The 19,161-nt window shown below is 40.6% G+C and overlaps 1 protein-coding gene across 1 annotated transcript in view; it reads right to left on the bottom strand.

Annotated features, from left to right (window-relative positions):
* LOC140751805 (tyrosine-protein phosphatase 10D) overlaps positions 1 to 18,891 on the bottom strand; it is a 35,061-nt gene extending 16,170 nt beyond the window's left edge. Inside the window, exons 1-15 of the mRNA XM_073085857.1 lie at positions 18,490 to 18,891; positions 17,055 to 17,316; positions 14,308 to 14,414; positions 13,188 to 13,365; positions 8,183 to 8,286; positions 7,686 to 7,957; positions 7,390 to 7,601; positions 6,691 to 6,839; positions 6,362 to 6,469; positions 5,467 to 5,664; positions 4,538 to 4,661; positions 3,931 to 4,103; positions 3,197 to 3,311; positions 2,529 to 2,930; positions 1,898 to 1,980 (exon numbers count right to left, since the gene is read on the bottom strand). Coding sequence (XP_072941958.1) covers positions 1,898 to 1,980; positions 2,529 to 2,930; positions 3,197 to 3,311; positions 3,931 to 4,103; positions 4,538 to 4,661; positions 5,467 to 5,664; positions 6,362 to 6,469; positions 6,691 to 6,839; positions 7,390 to 7,601; positions 7,686 to 7,957; positions 8,183 to 8,286; positions 13,188 to 13,365; positions 14,308 to 14,414; positions 17,055 to 17,316; positions 18,490 to 18,648 — 2,646 coding nt within the window. The 5' untranslated portion in view covers positions 18,649 to 18,891. The remainder of the gene's footprint in view (positions 1 to 1,897; positions 1,981 to 2,528; positions 2,931 to 3,196; positions 3,312 to 3,930; positions 4,104 to 4,537; positions 4,662 to 5,466; positions 5,665 to 6,361; positions 6,470 to 6,690; positions 6,840 to 7,389; positions 7,602 to 7,685; positions 7,958 to 8,182; positions 8,287 to 13,187; positions 13,366 to 14,307; positions 14,415 to 17,054; positions 17,317 to 18,489) is intronic.
* Positions 18,892 to 19,161: the final 270 nt, after the last annotated feature.

The raw sequence follows: 19,161 nt of genomic DNA on the forward strand, positions 1-19,161 counted from the left end.
TAATAATAATAAAAAAAAACAAAGTTTATGGTAGAAAATTAAAATGTGATAATGGTAATACAATTGGAATCCTAAACATTTCTTGTGCCATAATTTTTAACCGACTTCCCAAAGGAAGAGAGGTTATCCATTCGACACGTATTTAAGTTTCGTAGCTGACATTATTAATTTTCGTGATTGTGATCGAAATCTAATGTTTTCTCGTTTTCATAGCGCGTTCGCAAAAATTGTATATAATTGTATTTTTTCGTTTTTTGTTGAGTTTGTTAAAGTTTTTGTTTCTTGTTAATTTTGACAGTGACATTTCTTTGTTTACATTATGGACACCAAATTATGAATCAGACTATATATCATGTCATATCGACCAGTTTTTCACGAGCTCAATGTGGAATATTGTGTAAGAGCTGTACATCTCACTAATTAAGCTATATAAAGAGATCTTGTAAAATTATCAAATACGTCCGGAGATTGCAGCAATATAACTTAATAGCTGTTACATTTTATGAGGTCACTTCGCTTACAATTATTTCTTATCAGTTATTGAAATACTGACGTAGTTTGAAACATTGTATTGCTATGATTATAGGTTAAATAACATTAGTAAAATTCCTTATTATATAGTCTATGTTGTTATTTATTTATTTCAATTAATAAAGGTATTCTTCGCTGGGCGAACATATCATCCCGTACAACCAAAATATAAATCAATCCATTCATCATAAATAAATAATTATATGTACCACTATGTAAAATTACTCATGTAATATTTACCTTTTAGAACATGTTAATTTGCCCACATATGGACTTTCGTTACAAAAAAAAGTTCCGTTATTAGGCAGACGGGGTCGCTAGTTACCCCAATATGTTTGAGAATAAATAAAAAAAACAACATTATTAATTTTTATTATACTAATTTACTTTTAAATACTAATTTTATTATACTCAACCATAGATCATATCCATACTTTGAATTTAATTATAGAAAAAAATGAAGAACAAAGACAACCGCTCTACCTAGCGTTTATTGATTACGCGAAGGCTTTGGACTTGTAGGCCTATATATATGACTCGAAATTAGGAGTACTTAGTTGAATTTAAATTAAAGATGTTGAATTTTGATCACATTTATTTAGCCACCCAAGACAAGCCTATCTACCATGATAGCATATGGACAGCTTTAAACGAATGCAACATACCATCAGAAGCAATCAAACTCATGTTTTTTAATATAGTAAGCCAGGAAAGTATAACTTCTTACGTGTACAAGTTCTTAAGTTACATATATACTCACATTTTTTTTTATGAAACGGTAAACGTACAGAGACATCAGATGCTAACTATAGTCTGATTCATAATTAGGTGTCCAAAATGTAAACAAACAAATGTCACTGTCAAAATTAACAAGAAAGAATAACTTTAACAAACTCAACAAAAAACTAAAATTTTACAATTATTCACAATTTAACAAACGCGCTATGAAAACGATAATACATTCGAGTACGATTACAATCACGAAAATGAATAACATCAGCTACGAAACTTAAAAATGACACGGCACAAGAAATGTTTTGGGTTCCGATTGTGTTACCATTATCACATATTAACTTTCTACTATAAACCTTGTTTTTTATTATTATTACTGTATGGAACGAAATTGAGGTAATATAAATATAAGAAAATGTGAATTGATCTTAATTTATTTAGATTATTATTTTATTATTGTTGTATTAATTTAATATTGTCAAAAATAAGAAACTACCATTTGAAACGTATTTTCTTGATAGGTCAACACCTTTGTTTACATTTTGGACACCTAATTATGAATCAGACTATAGTTAATTCGTTAGAATGTAAATGTACTTAATGAACTGTAGAGGAGCGCGTCCCGCTACATTACCAGGAAGGCGGGCGACGTGCCGTTGTCGTCGTCCGCGCCGCCCGCCTCGCTCACGATCGTCATCTCCGACTGGATCAGCGGCCCTGCACAGAGCGCACGGTTAGCGGGCCGCCAAGCGCGGGTAAGGGAACGTACCCATCTTACGTGACCTATTTTTTAATATTTTTCGACCCCTCCCCCCTCTGGCGACCAGCCGTAGTATATGCTAAGACCTCGCCCCCCTCCTCAAATTGTTACGTAGTATTGCGAATGTGAATTTTTTGTGAAGCTTTATACAGCCGATCGTACAACGATATTATTGTATACGTCTGTAGCACGGATTCTGACAACCTCACTAAACTGCAAACTGTCTGACAAACAGTATCTGTTTTTATTCAATCAGCTGACGTTTCGACATATGTGCGTCAGCGCCACTAACTGATAGTTTAAGAAGCACTAAACACTCCGCGCCATATTCAAATATAGCAAAAAAAGCACGAGATTTCTCTCGAAAAATTGAATAACGTGACAAAAATCGAAGACCCCTCCGCTCCTGTGATTTAGCGTAATATTTTAAAGACCTCCCTCCCCCCCTAAATGGGTCAGGTAGGATGGGTACGTTCCCTAACGCGTGCCGGCGGTGGATACTGACGCGTCCTCGTGTGCATGGTGAACAGGTCGCTGGACAGGTTGTAGGAGTGCGCGGCCACGGACACGGCGTACCCGCGGCCGGGCCGCAGCCGCCCCAGCAGCGCGTGCGCCGTGCGCCCGCCCTCCGCGCTGATGATGCGCGAGCCCGACTCCTGCGCCTCGTCGTCCGCGCCCGCCGCGCCCGCCTCGCCCGCCGCGCCCGCCTCGCCCGCCGCGCCCGCCTCGCCCGCCTCGCTCGTCTCGCCCGGGTCGGCCGGCTCGGGCGCGCTCTCGCCGTCCTCGTCGTCCTCGCTGGGCCACCAGCGCACCTCGTACCACTCGACGCGGCCCGAGGGTCGCGGCCACTCCAGCGTGAGGTTGCGCGTGTCCACCAGTTGCGCCACGTTCGACACCGGGTTGGGACCTGCGAAGCGAGCCGATAGCGGAAACCTTTTTTTAGAAATTCACCCTTTTTCAAGTGTAAAGTCAATCTGAGGAAACCAACATACCTTTACCATGGTGATGTTGTTTGTGATGCGCGTTTAAACATTTTAAGATTTAAAAGATTTTATTGCTTGCCATCGCCATTGACCTATCGACGCTATACAATACGTCAATATCTGATCCATGGACATTGACCACAAAATTTCACCAAGCGCACAAGAGCCCCGGTAAAGAATGTGTACGTACGGACGGTGTGTTCCTGCGAGAGCGGGCGGCCGCTCTCCACGGTCTCGTTGCCCGCGGCCTCGCTCAGCGTGTCCAGCGTGATGGTGTACCGCTCCCCGTGCGTCATATTCGTTATCTGCAACACACGCGCTTTTTTTTATTTACTGTATAAATAATGTGTTATGGTGATCATCTCAGTGGATATGGAGGCCACGTCGCTGACTCATATTTGGGTGTGTTTATTAGGTAAACTAGCTAGAAGTTTCAACATACAAATTATGTTATTACTATGCCGTTTTGGGGTCCCATATTGTATTCGCGTGTTCACGGATTTATTAAACATTTTCTCGGTAACGTTTACGACCTTTGTGTATGAGTTGAAAATCACGTCATATCACACATCCACACATAAACGGACACACGTACGAATCCTTCTCGATAATACAATAATTAAATGTTATGCAGTATACTTGTCTAATGATTTATAAAAAAATGTAAATCAATCAAAACATTGTAAAAAAATAACACGACACAATACGACGACATAAGACATAAGGAGATATTTTCAAGTGTGCGCAGATAGTTAAATCCGAAACTATAAAAGCATTAGGAAATAGTAAAAAAATATTAGAAGAATTACGATAAAAAAATAAAATCGAGAAAATCTATCATGACGTACGGTCGGGCATCGAACGATTCGATTCGAATCCGGCATGCGACATCGCGAATAGGATAGTCGGAACGAGCGGGCGTACCTCGGCGGAGGTGGCGGCGGGCGGCAGCGGCGGCAGCGCGCGCGGCGCTAGCGGCGCGGCGGCGTAGCGCAGCGCGAAGCCGCCCAGCGCGCCCGCGCCCGGCGCGCGCCACCGCACCGTCACCGCGTTGGACGTGGCGCGCTCCACGCCCAGCCACGCCGGCGGCAGCGGACCTGCGCACGACCAACGCGCACCCCGCGCTCTGTGACATCTGAGCTTACTCGCCGTCGGATACGATCGCCCCCGATTACTGGGAGCCGAGTGTGAATATTCAAGGAACCCCATGATAATTAATTGTTTAGGTACGAACGATTTATGCGCAGCTTTATTGTAAAATAAGATTACGAAATAATCAAGTATGCCTTTAAGTACCTAAAGAAGTTTTCATGTAAATCAATAATCTATATAATAATAGTTGCATTAATAGGACTGAGAATTTCAATAGAATAGTCTTTAGAAAATAAAGTACAATTTTATTTATATTATAAAGATATTCCAATTTGAATTGTAAAATCGTAATTTAATATACATCATTTATATCATTTATAAATTGTGGTATACCGTGTGTTACATAATTTATTATGGATATCGAGGGAAAATAACTCACGGACTGGCTTGAGCACAGTGTACCATTCGCTGTAGAGGCCGTGGCTGATGGCGGCCAGCTGGATCTCGTACACGGCGCCCGGCTCCAGATCCTCCAGCGTCGCGTTCGTCTCCTGCGTCTCCCACTGTACACGATCGCATTAACTTAACTTCATACGTATATTATAAACACCGATTATTTATCAGGGAGTACATTTGGGAATGCACCATTTATATCTCAAGTATATTTAAGTTAAGTTAGGTTAAGTTTCATTAAAATTAAAATAAAATGAGATATCTTTTAATTTCATAGAAAAAAGAAAAAAAAATATATTCAACTTCCTACATTCGAAAATAATCATACCGGTTAGGATCGAACGGCCGACGGCATAGGGGGCGGGACACATTTTTTTATAACATAGGAGTAGCAGACGAGCTTGCCGGCATGCAGAAATCTGTAATTAACCCCAGATAGGATTAGATATTCCTACCTGAGGTCGGCCACAGATGCGCCATTACGCCTGGAACGCTCGGAAGTCTACCTGACCACACCCTTCAAAACGGAACACGGCAGCGCCCAACACTGCTGTTTTGAGATAGAAATGGATGTGGCGGTGGTGCCGCCGGTTACCGTGCGGTAGGGGCCGGCGTCGCCGCGGCGGCGGTAGCGCAGCTGGAAGGCGCGCTGGCGGCTGTCGGCGGCGGCGCGCCAGGCCAGGCGCAGCGCGCGGCCCTCGGCGGCGGCGCGGCGCAGCGCGGGCGAGGGGCGGGGGGGGGGGCGGGGCGGTTACCGTGCGGTAGGGGCCGGCGTCGCCGCGGCGGCGGTAGCGCAGCTGGAAGGCGCGCTGGCGGCTGTCGGCGGCGGCGCGCCAGGCCAGGCGCAGCGCGCGGCCCTCGGCGGCGGCGCGGCGCAGCGCGGGCGAGGGGCGGGGGGGGGGGCGGGGCGGTTACCGTGCGGTAGGGGCCGGCGTCGCCGCGGCGGCGGTAGCGCAGCTGGAAGGCGCGCTGGCGGCTGTCGGCGGCGGCGCGCCAGGCCAGGCGCAGCGCGCGGCCCTCGGCGGCGGCGCGGCGCAGCGCGGGCGCGCGCGGGCGGGTGCCGGCCCACGCCGCGCTCGCGTTGCTCTCCACGCCGCGCGACACCGCCGAAACCTGTCGCCGACGCAAGTTTGCTACTTTGTAACCGGTTTGTCGATCTAAGGTAGGTTTCGGGTTTCGAGCGTTTTATGCGTTCCTCCCTCCTAGAATCGAGTTTGAACGCAACGCGTACGTGTTTTTCTTTATCCTTACCCTTCGAATTATAACGGTGCGCTGTTGTAAGGCCGAAGTTGATATTATATATTTGCTAATGTACAATTTTTGCATTAAATAAGTGTTCAATGTCCTTTTATTTTTTGCCTATAAGACCCAGACCCAGCGACCAGCGGGACCGTCGCAGTAAGATGGTAATTGTCCAAGTAGACTCTGCTGCCCATCTACCCTGGTTAAGACCCCTTAGTCGGCTTCTACGACACCCACGGGTAGACACGGGGTGGTCTATTCGCCGCCGGAGCACACGGCACAATACTATTAATACGAATTAAATATAGTAATAATAAAATAATAAAAATAAATATAAATTCAAATATAATTATTGTCATTTGGCATACATTAGATCTATTATCTTATTTTTTATTAATCCAACTGGACACCTCGAATCTAAGTTCAGTCATTCAGTTCGTATTTCTAATGTTAGAATGAATTACCTACGTCAATTAAAAGAAATTATATAAAAAAAGAACAAAAATGTTGGTGAGTTTGTTTATGTCTATCTATTTAATGGCACTCGAATTGGCTTAGCAACACTTACATAGATGGTGTAGTTGCGTCCGGGCAGCAGCGCGTCCAGCGTCAGGTTGGTGGCGGCCGTGCGCAGCGTGCTCGGCGCCTCGCGCTCGCCCTCCGCGTGGTACCACACCTGACACCATCCACACGGTATAACGATATAGCAACATTTCATTGACATACAATACATTTTTATTAAAAACATTAGACCACATGATCATTATACAATATTAAACAATATTTAAAATAAAATTAAGTACACTTTTGAACATGTCAGGGGAATCATACAATATTATAAAGTTGGATAATAAATATGTTCAATATATTTTAAATAAACAGTAAGCATATACATACCTTATATTCGTCCTGCAGACTACCGTCGGCGGGCGTCCAGCGCAGCTCGACGCGGTCGTCGCCGCCCGCCGCGCCGCTCGCCGCGCCGCTCGCCGCGCCGCTCGCCGCGCTCGTCACCGTCGCGCGCAGCTCCCGCACCGGCAGCGGCTCTGCACGCGACACGCCTCAGTACGCCGCCAACCGCGTCGGCGGTTAACGTTGTACGTTCGCTACTAACGCACCTCCAGGAATGCGGTCTCAACCCCTCGCCGAACCCTCAGTTATTATCGAATTAATAAACTTAACGTTCACACAAATATGGTACATCCAGAGATTATCAGTAAGAATACTTGTAAGCGACTTTTATTAGTTCGGGTAAGTAAATAATCGTCCACCAACCTGTATTATAGCAGCATGTATAAACACACATACACAGCATCGAACATATTTCACTATTCTATACGTGCAAATTCTTAAATATTTTCCGTGCACCAAAATATTTTTAAACCGTTCGAACATCTTAAGGACAAACTCTCAGATCAAACAAATCTCAGATAAAACGAAGAACAAAGTAATCGCATAGATTCCCAAGTCCGTCGTTTTCTTGTTCGTCGGCGCATCCTTGGGCTTTTCGATGTTCGAATCGCGCACGTTCCACGAACGTACATCTCGGATGCATTTCGTGTGAGCCATAAAGATCAACGAAAGGTTTTTACTGACTGAGCGTGAGGTCGGCGGTGGCGGGCCAGGAGGTGACCTTGCCCGACATGGTTTTGACGGTGACGGTGAGGTGCGCGCCCGGCTCCAGCCCGTCGAAGGCGGCGACGGGCGGCTCGTCGCGCGCGCGCAGCACGCCCGGCAGCCGCCGCGCGCCCGCCGCGCCGCCCGCCGCCGACACCGCCGACACCGACACCTGGTACTTCTCGAACTCGCTGCGGACAACGCGCGCGTCAGTGCGGGCGGGGCGCGGGACGCCGCGCGCCGCCCTTCCCGACGCCCGCCCCGCCGCCGCCTACCTGAGCTCGGCGGGCTCCAGCCACGTGACGCGGAACGAGGTCTCGGTGAGCGAGCCCGGCTCCAGCGTGACGTTGCGCGGCCGCAGCGGCACCGTGCGGTACTGCGCCGTGGTGGGCGCCGACAGCTGCGGCTCGGACACGGTCTGCACGGAGATGTTGTAGGCGCGGCCCGGCACCAGCCCCTTGAAGGCGGCCTGCGCGGGCCCGGGCGGCTCGCCCTCCTTCTCCACGTACAGCTCGGAGTCGCGTGCGTCCCGCGGCTCTATGGACACCTAGCGGCGGCCCGAGAACAACACATTGCAACACTTTAGTTCTGTACCACCGGCCGCTCGAAAGTTTCACGAGCGAAGTCATAACAAAACATATATCGAGTTTATATAATCTCATGCAAATATTAAAAAAAAAATAGTATTCTAGCGAATCGGGCGTGATTTCAGGTCAGATAAAGTGTATATAAAATGATGTCACGTGTGTCGTACTATATGTGCAAACATTACCTTGTAGTGCGTGTAGGCGCCGGGCGGGTAGGGCGGCTGCCACAGCACCAGCAGCGTGGTCTCGTTGCGGAACCACACGATGAACTTGCCCGGCGTATTCGGCTCTGCAACATCACAGTATCCGATATGTTTCAACAACTCTACTACTTTTCACTTATGCTGTAATGCAAGTGTTGAAATGGAGATCGATCACAATGAATATCTACAGCCATGCATTTTGAAACTAATCGTATTAAAGTTGATGAAATAATATTAAAATCAGTGCCTTGATCCGCAATCTACTAACTTCTACAGTTCATGAGAGAAGTCTTCTTTTCCCTGTTGGTGAGCTTTTTAATGGTAAAAGATTGACGGAACGAAAGACATAAAAGACAAGTTTTGTATATTTATACGCATACAATACATGTGTCAAGGAGCCAAATAACTATTGAGTTTATTTACAATTAAAAATGATGTGTGTGCGATGTAAACATGCTCGTCTTTACATGGTATTTTTATTATATATATTATATCGATATTACACAGAAACCGCATCACCTGTAATATAAATAACGAAAAACAGGTATTTAAATTATCTAAGTAGGTTTCGTGGCGGTTAACGTTAAATTGATAGTCAAAGATGAATTATTCATTATAATTTATAAAACGATTTGGTAACCGGTATATGATCATTCGATAGCACACAGTCCGTCAGATAACATTCAATGAAGATTGTATCGGACGGGAAAAAATCCTCGATTATGTGCTCGCGGAACTAACACATACACAAGACATGTTTGTCTAGAGGCAAATAAAATGTTACTTTATTTTTGTCACGAACAATAATGAAATGTATTTACATAACATAAGAAGATTACATTATAACAAAAAAGCTATTTTTATTTATTTTCCTTATAGGTGGGAGTTTTGGATATATTTATTATGGATTTATTGTGTAGGCACAATATAATTACTTGATAATTGTTGTATGAAACTCATTTTAATTATACATAAAGACAAATGCTCAAGGATGTCCATTGGGGAAATACAAGTAGGATGACACATACAAAAACATGCAACGATGAGACTTAAATAGTGCTAAGCAGTCTCAGATCGTAAATGATTACAGCGTGACTGGGCACATGAAGCACAATACAGCGTCAAGCTTGTCCGTGCGGCGCGCCCGTGCCGACACCGAGCACGTGCCTCGTCCTTACGGTGCGGTTGCAGCACGCTCAAAGTCGGTGAAATAGGCATTCACCGCAAAATTAGGTATTATTGTTAAATATCATATTAGAACAATAATAACATTGGAACCAGTCAACTCTGTCATGAAATTTACAAAATGTTCATGCAACATAATAGTTATGTGACTACAGTACGAATTCGCTACCTATTGCAAATAATAAATGTACTAATAAATATACAATGTTTGGTCACAAAATAAAATTCGTTTATATTTTTGCGGTTTGGTCGCATTTTGGTTTGGACAGGGATGCACACATCGCAGACTGGGCGGCGCTATAAACTTGCTATAATAAAGCCGTCTCTAGTTCTAGTTCTAGTTATCAAAAATATTAACAACATGTATATTCAACGTCAAAATGGTAAAAATGTGTGACGAAGGTATTACGTTACACTTGATAACACAGAGCCGCCGACAGAAATCTATTTAATCATTAAAATTGTAATGTGAACAGGCGGTATGATTGAGTGCACAATCTATGCACGGCGATAATGTAATTATTTAATAATACCTTATAATTCTCTTGCGTGTGATTATGAAATTAATAATATTTTTTAACAAGCTCATGCATATTTCTAAGAGATGCCGATTATTTAATGGTAACTATATGAATAACATAAGTATATAATTGCATGAGTAATTTTCTGTAAAAGCATAAAATATAAGCGACATATCGTGTGTGGGTGTGCGAGCGTGCACATTCCGATTTACTCACATCGCGGCGCTCCTCGGTTAGGCTGCGTCGGCAAAAATAATACTCAGTTTTATTATTATGAACCTTTCATTTTATAACTTACATGTATAAAAGTAATGTTACATAAAGTGTGTAAAAACTTAACCCTTCCTTATCCATAGTTTACTCATTTATTATGTGACTAGTTTATCTTAATAAATATATAAATAAAGGGTATCATTTTCATGAGTTTCATTTATCATGCATTTCAATTTTGGACTCTTAATACAAATTTTACATCGAGAATAATAATAGTAGGTATATCGGCGGAATGAGAATTTTCCACACTTGTGTGGAGATGGTTCTAAACATGTTTTGGCAACATGAGGCGACCAATAATCACATTGTGATAATTATATTTTCTAAAAAATACAAGGTTAAACCTCTTCCTTGATAGACTTACAAGATATTTTTTTACAAACTTCAGTGCATATACACATATATATATGCTGATTTATACACATTTCAGAAATTGTTATGGTAACTTTTTATCTCGCACCTCTCCGACCGAGGTCCCGTGGCATTTTGCAAGACCTGCCGCCTGCTCGCTACGCCACTGGGCTAAGCTAGAACGCTTCGGAAAAGTATGTCTTCCTTACCAAACCCTTCAAACCATAACACAGCAGTTATAAGACAGAAATGGGTGTAGTGGATGCTACCGGAGTCGAACCACAGCGGGTTATACCGACACAAAAAAAACTTGTTTAAGGTAATGAAATCATCAGGTAAAATAGTACCAGTGCCTAAAAATTTAGCAACAGTTACGGTTCCACGATGTGCTAGTGTGATCGAGGTATTACAGAGATCATACCGGGCCAAGTCGCGCGCTGAGCTAGCTCAACGTCAAAAGGCGAGATACTCGAACGCGTGGAGCATATAAACGAGTTTCCTCATTTCGATATGAATTGCGTATTGTCTGCGAAGCACGCGGCGGTGCAGCGACACGATTATTGCGACCCACTGCTCTTATAACGTCCAACTGGCCATTTATTATTTTAATATAATGGTTGGCTTCTCTAATATTATTTCGATTCAAGGAAACGATGACTAATGATCGTTATTTAAGATCCGCTGTACGGAATAACCCAGCATTCTAGTTTTCGGTGTTACGTCATGCTTAATTTGCAGCGAATAGTAATGTGTGGCACATTATTATTAGCTGTATTTCGACTGGACGTAAATGAAGCGTATCGAGACGAATCGCGATAATACAGGTAGTACCTGTGTAAAGAGTACTCAATCATGTAGTATTATTCATAATACATTTAGATAGGTATTTACTAATTAAGCACAGGATCTTTTTATTAAGTACGCACTGCATTTTCAGCACACATAATATTATATGTATTGTTTAAAAAATATTGAGAGACGCGATTATAATAATTATGGCAGCGTCATGGATAAGTATAGATATCTCACCGCCTTAGAATTGAAGGAACCCATTAAAACGGCTTAACGGCTGACACAGTTGTCAGCCGTTTAAGTCTAAATCGTGTAAATATAACCATAACTTCGCCGTTTATGAACCTCTTTTAATGCCTTTAATTTCGTATGTGGACAATTGCTACAAGTTAGTCCCATTTAAATATGATGAGGATCAGAGTGGGTTCTGAAGATAAAATATGTAACTCCTCAACCGATGGGTATAATTGAGTTTTGTTTGAAGATATTTGGTATAGATTCTATTGAAATTGCAAAATCAGTTTATCATTGACTATTTAAGGGTCTGATAATGTGACTCGGAGTCAAAATATGTAACTCCTCAACCGATGGGAATATTTGAGTTGTCTTTGAAGATATTTGGTGTAGGTTCTATTGAAATTGCAAAATCAGTTTATCATTGACTATTTAAGGGTCTGATAATGTGGCTCGGAGTCAAAATATGTAACTCCTCAACCGATGGGAATAATTGAGCTGTGTTTGAAGATATTTGGTGTAGGTTCTATTGAAATTGCAAAATCAGTTTATCATTGACTATTTAAGGGTCTGATAATGTGTCTCGGAGTCAAAATATGTAACTCCTCAACCGATGGGGATAATTGAGTTGTGTTTGAAGATATTTGGTGTAGGTTCTAATGAAATTACAAAGCCAGTTCATCATTGACTATTTAAGGGTCTAATAATATGGCTCGGAGACAAAATATGTAACTCCTCAACCGATGGAAATAATTCCATTGTGTTTGAAGATATTTGGTGTAGGTTCTAATGAAATTGCATTGCCAGTTCCTCATTGACTATTTAGTTAGGATATGTTGGAACATATAAGATAATATAAAATTAAGCGAGCAGGGCGCGGTAGCGCCCTGCGAGCGGGCGATTCCAATCAATGTAAACTCAGACCTTACCTTCATTCATGATCACGTTTATACAATTTTATATTGTATTAATATAAATGTTAGTATGTCATCACTAAAAAGGGTGAAAAAAAATTTTTATTAACAAAAAATACAACCGACTTCTATGTCACTACAAAGTAAAAAATAATTGAAATAAATGTTGGTTTAGTACATATTTCTGAAGTCGGCGCTCATATTAGACACGCTGTTTACATCGTTATCCAACGAAATATATTGAGCGTCGACTTCAGAAATATGTACTAAACCAACATTTATTTCAATTATTTTTTACTTTGTAGTGACATAGAAGTCGGTTGTATTTTTTGTTAATTTTTTTTTAATATTTTTCAAACACGAAAATAGATGACAGTGGCAATTTCGTTTGTCAAAACTGGTTACATTTTCTTGTTAGGAGTGAGTAATCTTTACTAATCTATGGGCAGCGTTATCACTATTCTGCGTTAAGACTTGACATATAAAAAATATTGTAAAATTAGTTTTATGTGCTTTTACATTTAATTAGAATAATTTGACAAATATGTAAAATCTTTAAACGTTAAATTTTCGGTTTTAATTCGTATAGATGGAAAAAAATATATTATAACTAACGAGCGTACCAAAAGTTACCAGTAGGTAGTAGAAATGCGATAAATAGAATGATCTGTCAAGGTAACGGTAACAAACGTGTACGGTGCGTGTGAGGGGACGTACTGGTGGTGAAGTTGAAGGAGGCGTACGCGGCGCTCTCCTTGTCGTGCAGCAGCGTGGAGGCGTGCAGCTGGTACGTGGCGCCGGGCGACAGGTCGCGCAGCGTGTGCGTCCAGTTGCCGGCGCCGTCCAGCGTCAGGTTGCGCGCGCCGCCCTCCGCGCGCTCCGTCAGCGGCACCACCTGCGCACGCGACCGCACCACTCAACCTTCGCCCTGTTGCCGACCTCCACTCCCAGGTCGGCAACGGAGTTTATTTTTTATATATAACTACTGGTGCCCGCGGCTTCGCCCGCATTTTAAACAAATAATATGACATACATAAAACGGAAAATTTGCAATAAACACTTATGTGCAATGTTATATTCCATACGTCTAAAAATTCCAAATTACGTCATTATTTAAATAGTCTGTCAACAATTCTCACGACAGTTTTTGTTTCACTTTTGTTGACAGAACAATGCGAGATTATTCATGAAATATATTTCAGACGATTAATCATTTACACCTTATGTATCGGTACATCAGGTATAATATCTCAGATATCTCTCTATACATCAGATATAATATGATATTCATGCCTATATGAAATCACAGATATTATTTATATTAAATATGGGTCAGATATTTTACAATCGCCAGGACCACCTCAACCTCATGTTTGAAGCCAAGTGGATGCAACACAAATATTTCAGAATGACTTTAAAATTAAATAAACTTAAATTTGTTTTTATTGTTATACCTATATTCCGTAAATGCCCGTGATATGCAAGATCATAAGCTAAATAACATCGACTTATCGGGAAGTGATGAGTCGAAGCGACCTTATCCATTCACGGTATTACCTTGAACTAATAGTTCCGATGTTAAAAAAATACCGATGGGGTTTAAAGTATAAATGTTGTAACAATACTTCCAATTTACATATGTCTAAGTAGTGCCAATATTTATTGAATAAAATAGTTGCTACGAACAAGCAAGAAATAGAGCTATGTTCTTTGCCATTCAACTGCCATAGAAACTATGAGCATAGGGAAAATCAATTTGCAAGTCAGACGAATTAATCGCATCAGGTATTTAATATTATAGTAATAATTATCAGTTAACACAATTGAATACAAGTACCTTAAATCGAAATCCGGTGTAGTCTCCGTGGGCGGGCGGCGCCCACGAGATGGTGGCCTGCTTGTTGCGGCCCAGTGTCACCGTCAGGTTCGTCGGCGGCTCCGGCGCTAAATATAACACAAAGTAAGTTCAAATCTACATTTACGACTACATCCGACACATCTACCGCAAAATTCGTTCGTTCTTTGACTGACTTCAAAAAAGAAAGAAAAAGTATGTTTGTATGTAAACTTGTACGTCCGTGATATACCAGAAGGGAATTCTTTGGAGTAGTACTGAAACGTTCTAACATATGTGTAAAGGTAACGTTATGCATATTAGGTACATTTCAAATACTTGTGTAAAGTAAAAGTTACAAACTAAAATTCTAGGAGAAATTATAAAAAGTAAGAGACAATACAATTAAATATTTTTGTATCTGACATTTTTATTTACTAGCGGCATAATTATTTATTATTTTTCTTTACATGATAAATAAAATAACTTACATATCGTCACTGGAAAAAATATAATAATCTGTTTAAAAAATAATAATTTGGATTCGGCTCATATTGGACACACTGTTTACGCCGTTATCCAACGAAATGTATTGAGCGCCAACTTCAGAAATATGCTACTACTATCAGAACTAATACTAAACCAACATTTATTTATTTATTTTTTTATTTGTATTTTTTGTTAAAAAAAATCTTGTCTAAACGCAACAATATTAAAATAATATAGGAGTATAATATAGTAATAATGGCTAAGATTTTATTGTAAAGTTATTTGTAGAAATAAATGAAAACAAAGAATTTAGTAATTTTACAGTGCCAGATCTTTGATGGGTCATCAATCGGTTTGTTTATCAATAAAATCGGTTTGTTTAAAAAAGGAAAATTCTTCGTAGCGTGGTGGAGGTACAGGACAATATGGCGTCCCGGATGAAGGAAAACAATACCATTAATAATTGCGGTAATAACGCAACTATTTCGGGATATTTTCATTTAAAACGAATTTGAAATCTTTTTGTATGTTTATAAGTTAACCGATTCAATGCGGCGGCCTTTTGGACAAGTTTAACGCCTGGCGGAGAACAAATATTTCGTGGCACCACTGTGGTGCCCAACGCCATGAATTGTAACTAATCGTTTTTTTTGCTTTTTCCACGTGCTGTAAGTTTAGTAGCCACCCAAAAGCGAAAGTGAATGGTTTAACTTTAATTAAGTTTCGATGTATTGATTGTTTTAGTGTTACTATAGAATTAAATATGAACATTCGAGACGTGCACAGCGCTATGATATTTCTTTTTTGGTGTATTGTTTAGGATAAAAATTCAAATTATTAATGGATAGGTTTCTAATAGAATATTGAAATTGATTACGCTATTTATTCAGACAAAGATAAACACCAAAGTACGAATATTTTAATCCAGTTTCTATTGCCTTACTATCATAGCTGGGCATTAACTCGTTAATCCGTTAATCGTTAATTAACGAAGTTAACATTTTGATTAACGAATTAACTTTTAAGTTAACTTTTAAAAATGTTTACGGACACGTTAACTTCCGTTAATATGCAGAAGCTCGTTAATCGTTAATCGATGCAGTAAAAAAGGTCATGGAAAAAAAGGTAGAAGATGCTTTACGACAAGAAGCAGCGGAAAATTCGAAGGACAGAGATAGTTTAACTGGCGGAGGGAGCAATGCGAGTAACAACGATGATGACGAGGAGGAAGACTTTTTCAATTCTGTCACTCAGTCTATAGAAAAACCAAAGAGCTCCAACTCTTTAAAGAGTAAAGCGCAAAGTCTCGTTAAAATGTGGCTGGATATGAAATCAAAAGACTCGTTCAACGATGCTGCATTCCTCGGGGAACAGATATTCATAAATCTATTTATTAAATACAATACTGCTATACCCTCAAGCGCTGCAGTTGAACGTCTGTTTTCCACGGGTAAAGACATTTTAACACCAAAACGAGCCTCGCTTTCAGACGAGAACTTCAACATGTTAATGTTCATGAAGGGGAATATGCACCTTATGCCCGACGATTAAATTACACATTTGAATTATACAAGTATTTGTATATGTTTTATTCCTAACCTGTTAACTTCCAGAACCTAAACCAACAAGTTGTATAAGTTCACTAATGCAACGATATAAAAATGCAATTTTACACATATTAACGGATTAACGATTAACGTTAACTTGCGTTAATTCTTCCGAAATGTAACGCTTTAATGCTTAACAAAGCTAACTTTTTTTGTAGCGGATTAACGAAGTTAACTATTTGATTAACGGTGCCCAGCTATGCTTACTATTAACGAAAAGTAGGTACTATTATAGTTATACAATCACAGTAATTTGCAAAATAATATAATATATTTTTTGAAAGGTTTACAATCTCTGAAGTATGTGAAATCACGTGATCTGCTGAAACTGACATTCTAGGAAGGATCTACGTGATAAATAAAGACACTTTTGTTTTCAGAACAACTTTGATAAACGTAAATTTATCTGAGTTTCATGGCTTCAAATTTTGGCTCCTCTCGGGTGCCACCCGCCATACACAAAAGATATTCATGGCACAACTGTGGTGCCATCCGCACAGAATCGGTTAAAAGCCCATATATAAAATACCATGTGACAGATGACCATATCAAATATACATTACATGATTGAATTAAATTTTACATTTACTGATCAAAAATGACCGGAAAATGTATACTGTGTACATTTTCCTCACATAAATACATTGTACTCACCTGTAATAATTGTTTGATTCCATGTGAGGAGATCGGCGAAGGTCGCGTTGGAGTAGTACAGCATGAAGTGGTACTTGGTGCCGGGCAGGCCCTGGAAGTTGATGGTGGAGGCCTGCGCGGGCACGGTGAAGTTGGGCGCGGGCGAGCCGTGCGGCGGGCGGTAGTCCAGGCGGTAGTGCGCGCCGTCGGCCGGCCCGCCGCCCGCGCCCCAGCCCGGGATCTCGATCACCAGGTCCGCGCCCAGCCCGCATCCACACACCACCTTCCAACATTATCACAATGTCACAGTTACTTTGACAATTAATGTTCATCCTGCAGACAGATTGTTTAGCTGAATAATTATCTCAATATTCAGCATGTGCCATCCTTCAGACTGAGGATTCATTATATTTTTTTGTATGACTGATTAATAGTTTTCTAGGTAAAATAACGAATATCATGGTCATAATATACTTCTCTATATTTGCATGAAAGTCCTTATTGAATTAGCTACTTTCAACCATACAGCCCGACAAACACAATGTAACCACTTCTGTCAGAAGTAGAAACAGTACAGGTCCATTTTTTGTTTATAAAAAACTCTTTCCACAATATAAGAGCATTTATTGCCTCATCTGGAAATTAATCAATCTTATATTGTACATCAAGAGTCTCTGTCTTGGTTTTTGGCAGAATTACAAATTTATTTATTCATTTATTGCCTTTTTTACAAAGGTTATGTGTGAATTAGAAATTAATTATCTTGTTTTAGGAGTGAAGTAAAACATAATCAGGAAAACTATACACATGAGTTCTTAATAAAAAAGTTCCTAAAGGTATGTGAAGTCTACAGATTCCCACTTAGCCAGCACTGTGGACTATGACCTAAATCCCTCGTAAGTTGATGATAACATCTTATTTATTTATCCCCTATTTTATTTTAATATTCTAATTAGGTCAGCAACAACCATCACAATATGGTTGAAATGTTTACTAAACAAATATTTTAATGTCAAATTTTTATGCGATAAGTCCCACTTGAATCTTTACTGCTAGAAAATTGTAAGTCCAAACAGCAAAACTATGCGTAACTTATAAATCTTTGCAAGATTTTTTCAATTACTGAAATTTACAGAATTCTTTAATTCTCAATTCAAGTTAACCCTTTAGATTCGTGTCATCGTAGGTTTCCTAGTCATTCTCGTGTCAAAATATTTTCGACCAGACACCCTAGCCCGAATGTACTAGCAGTCTAGTATAATATAATGTAGTATGATAATATATTAATTATATCTGCATAATTTTAATAGTGAACTCGTCATTGCATGAAGTGTATTCGTGAACATGAACAATGAGCCATTGGGGTAGTGCGGTTGCCCGTTTGTTGCAGTTCAGCTAGGCAGCGGCGGACAGTTCGCGCGGCGCAGTGCTGTGTGCGGGCTGTTGGATCACTTACGGCGAACACGGCGAGCGCCAGCGGCAGCGCGGCGGGGGCGCGCGCGCGCGCAGCCTTCGCTTGCACAATCGACCTCTTCCACATCATAGAAGGCGACTCTCCGATTTCACATGACACTTTCTCTTCCAAACACACACTATGTTTGCGAGTTTTAGACATGTTCTGTATGGTTTGGGGGTAACTGGAGTCATATCATCGCATTTTCACAATATTCGTATCGGACACTACACAAATTTACAATAGAAAATATTTTAAAAGTGTACTATAAACTTTTGTCACACGCCAACAAGCTGACAATTATAAAATCAGAAGCCAAGCTAAAGTAAACTATAGCACTATAGGATAGGTACCTATCTTTAACGCTCTCTGTCATATCATATGACATGAAACGTCACTATGGCATATTGACATAATTTATTTATTGCCATTATTGAAATACATACTATGATAATAATACGGCGTCAATGATATTATCACAGTATAAGGATATATATACTGTGATATTATCAAACGTAAGAAGAAACCATGCGTGGGTATCCTGGTGAGTAGACTAAAACGTAAAAAGTAATTTGCCTGTATAACCATTATAACCATAACTGGCTACTTGACACTTTTTGGGAAAGTGTTTTAATGAATTAGTATACGTATTAGATATGCCTTTCATTGATCACT

The sequence above is a fragment of the Epargyreus clarus genome, unplaced genomic scaffold (assembly GCF_041222505.1).
Source record: "Epargyreus clarus isolate Ecla_fem2 unplaced genomic scaffold, WU_Ecla_fem_2.2 ptg000023l, whole genome shotgun sequence".
Classification (NCBI taxonomy): Eukaryota; Metazoa; Arthropoda; class Insecta; order Lepidoptera; family Hesperiidae; genus Epargyreus; species Epargyreus clarus.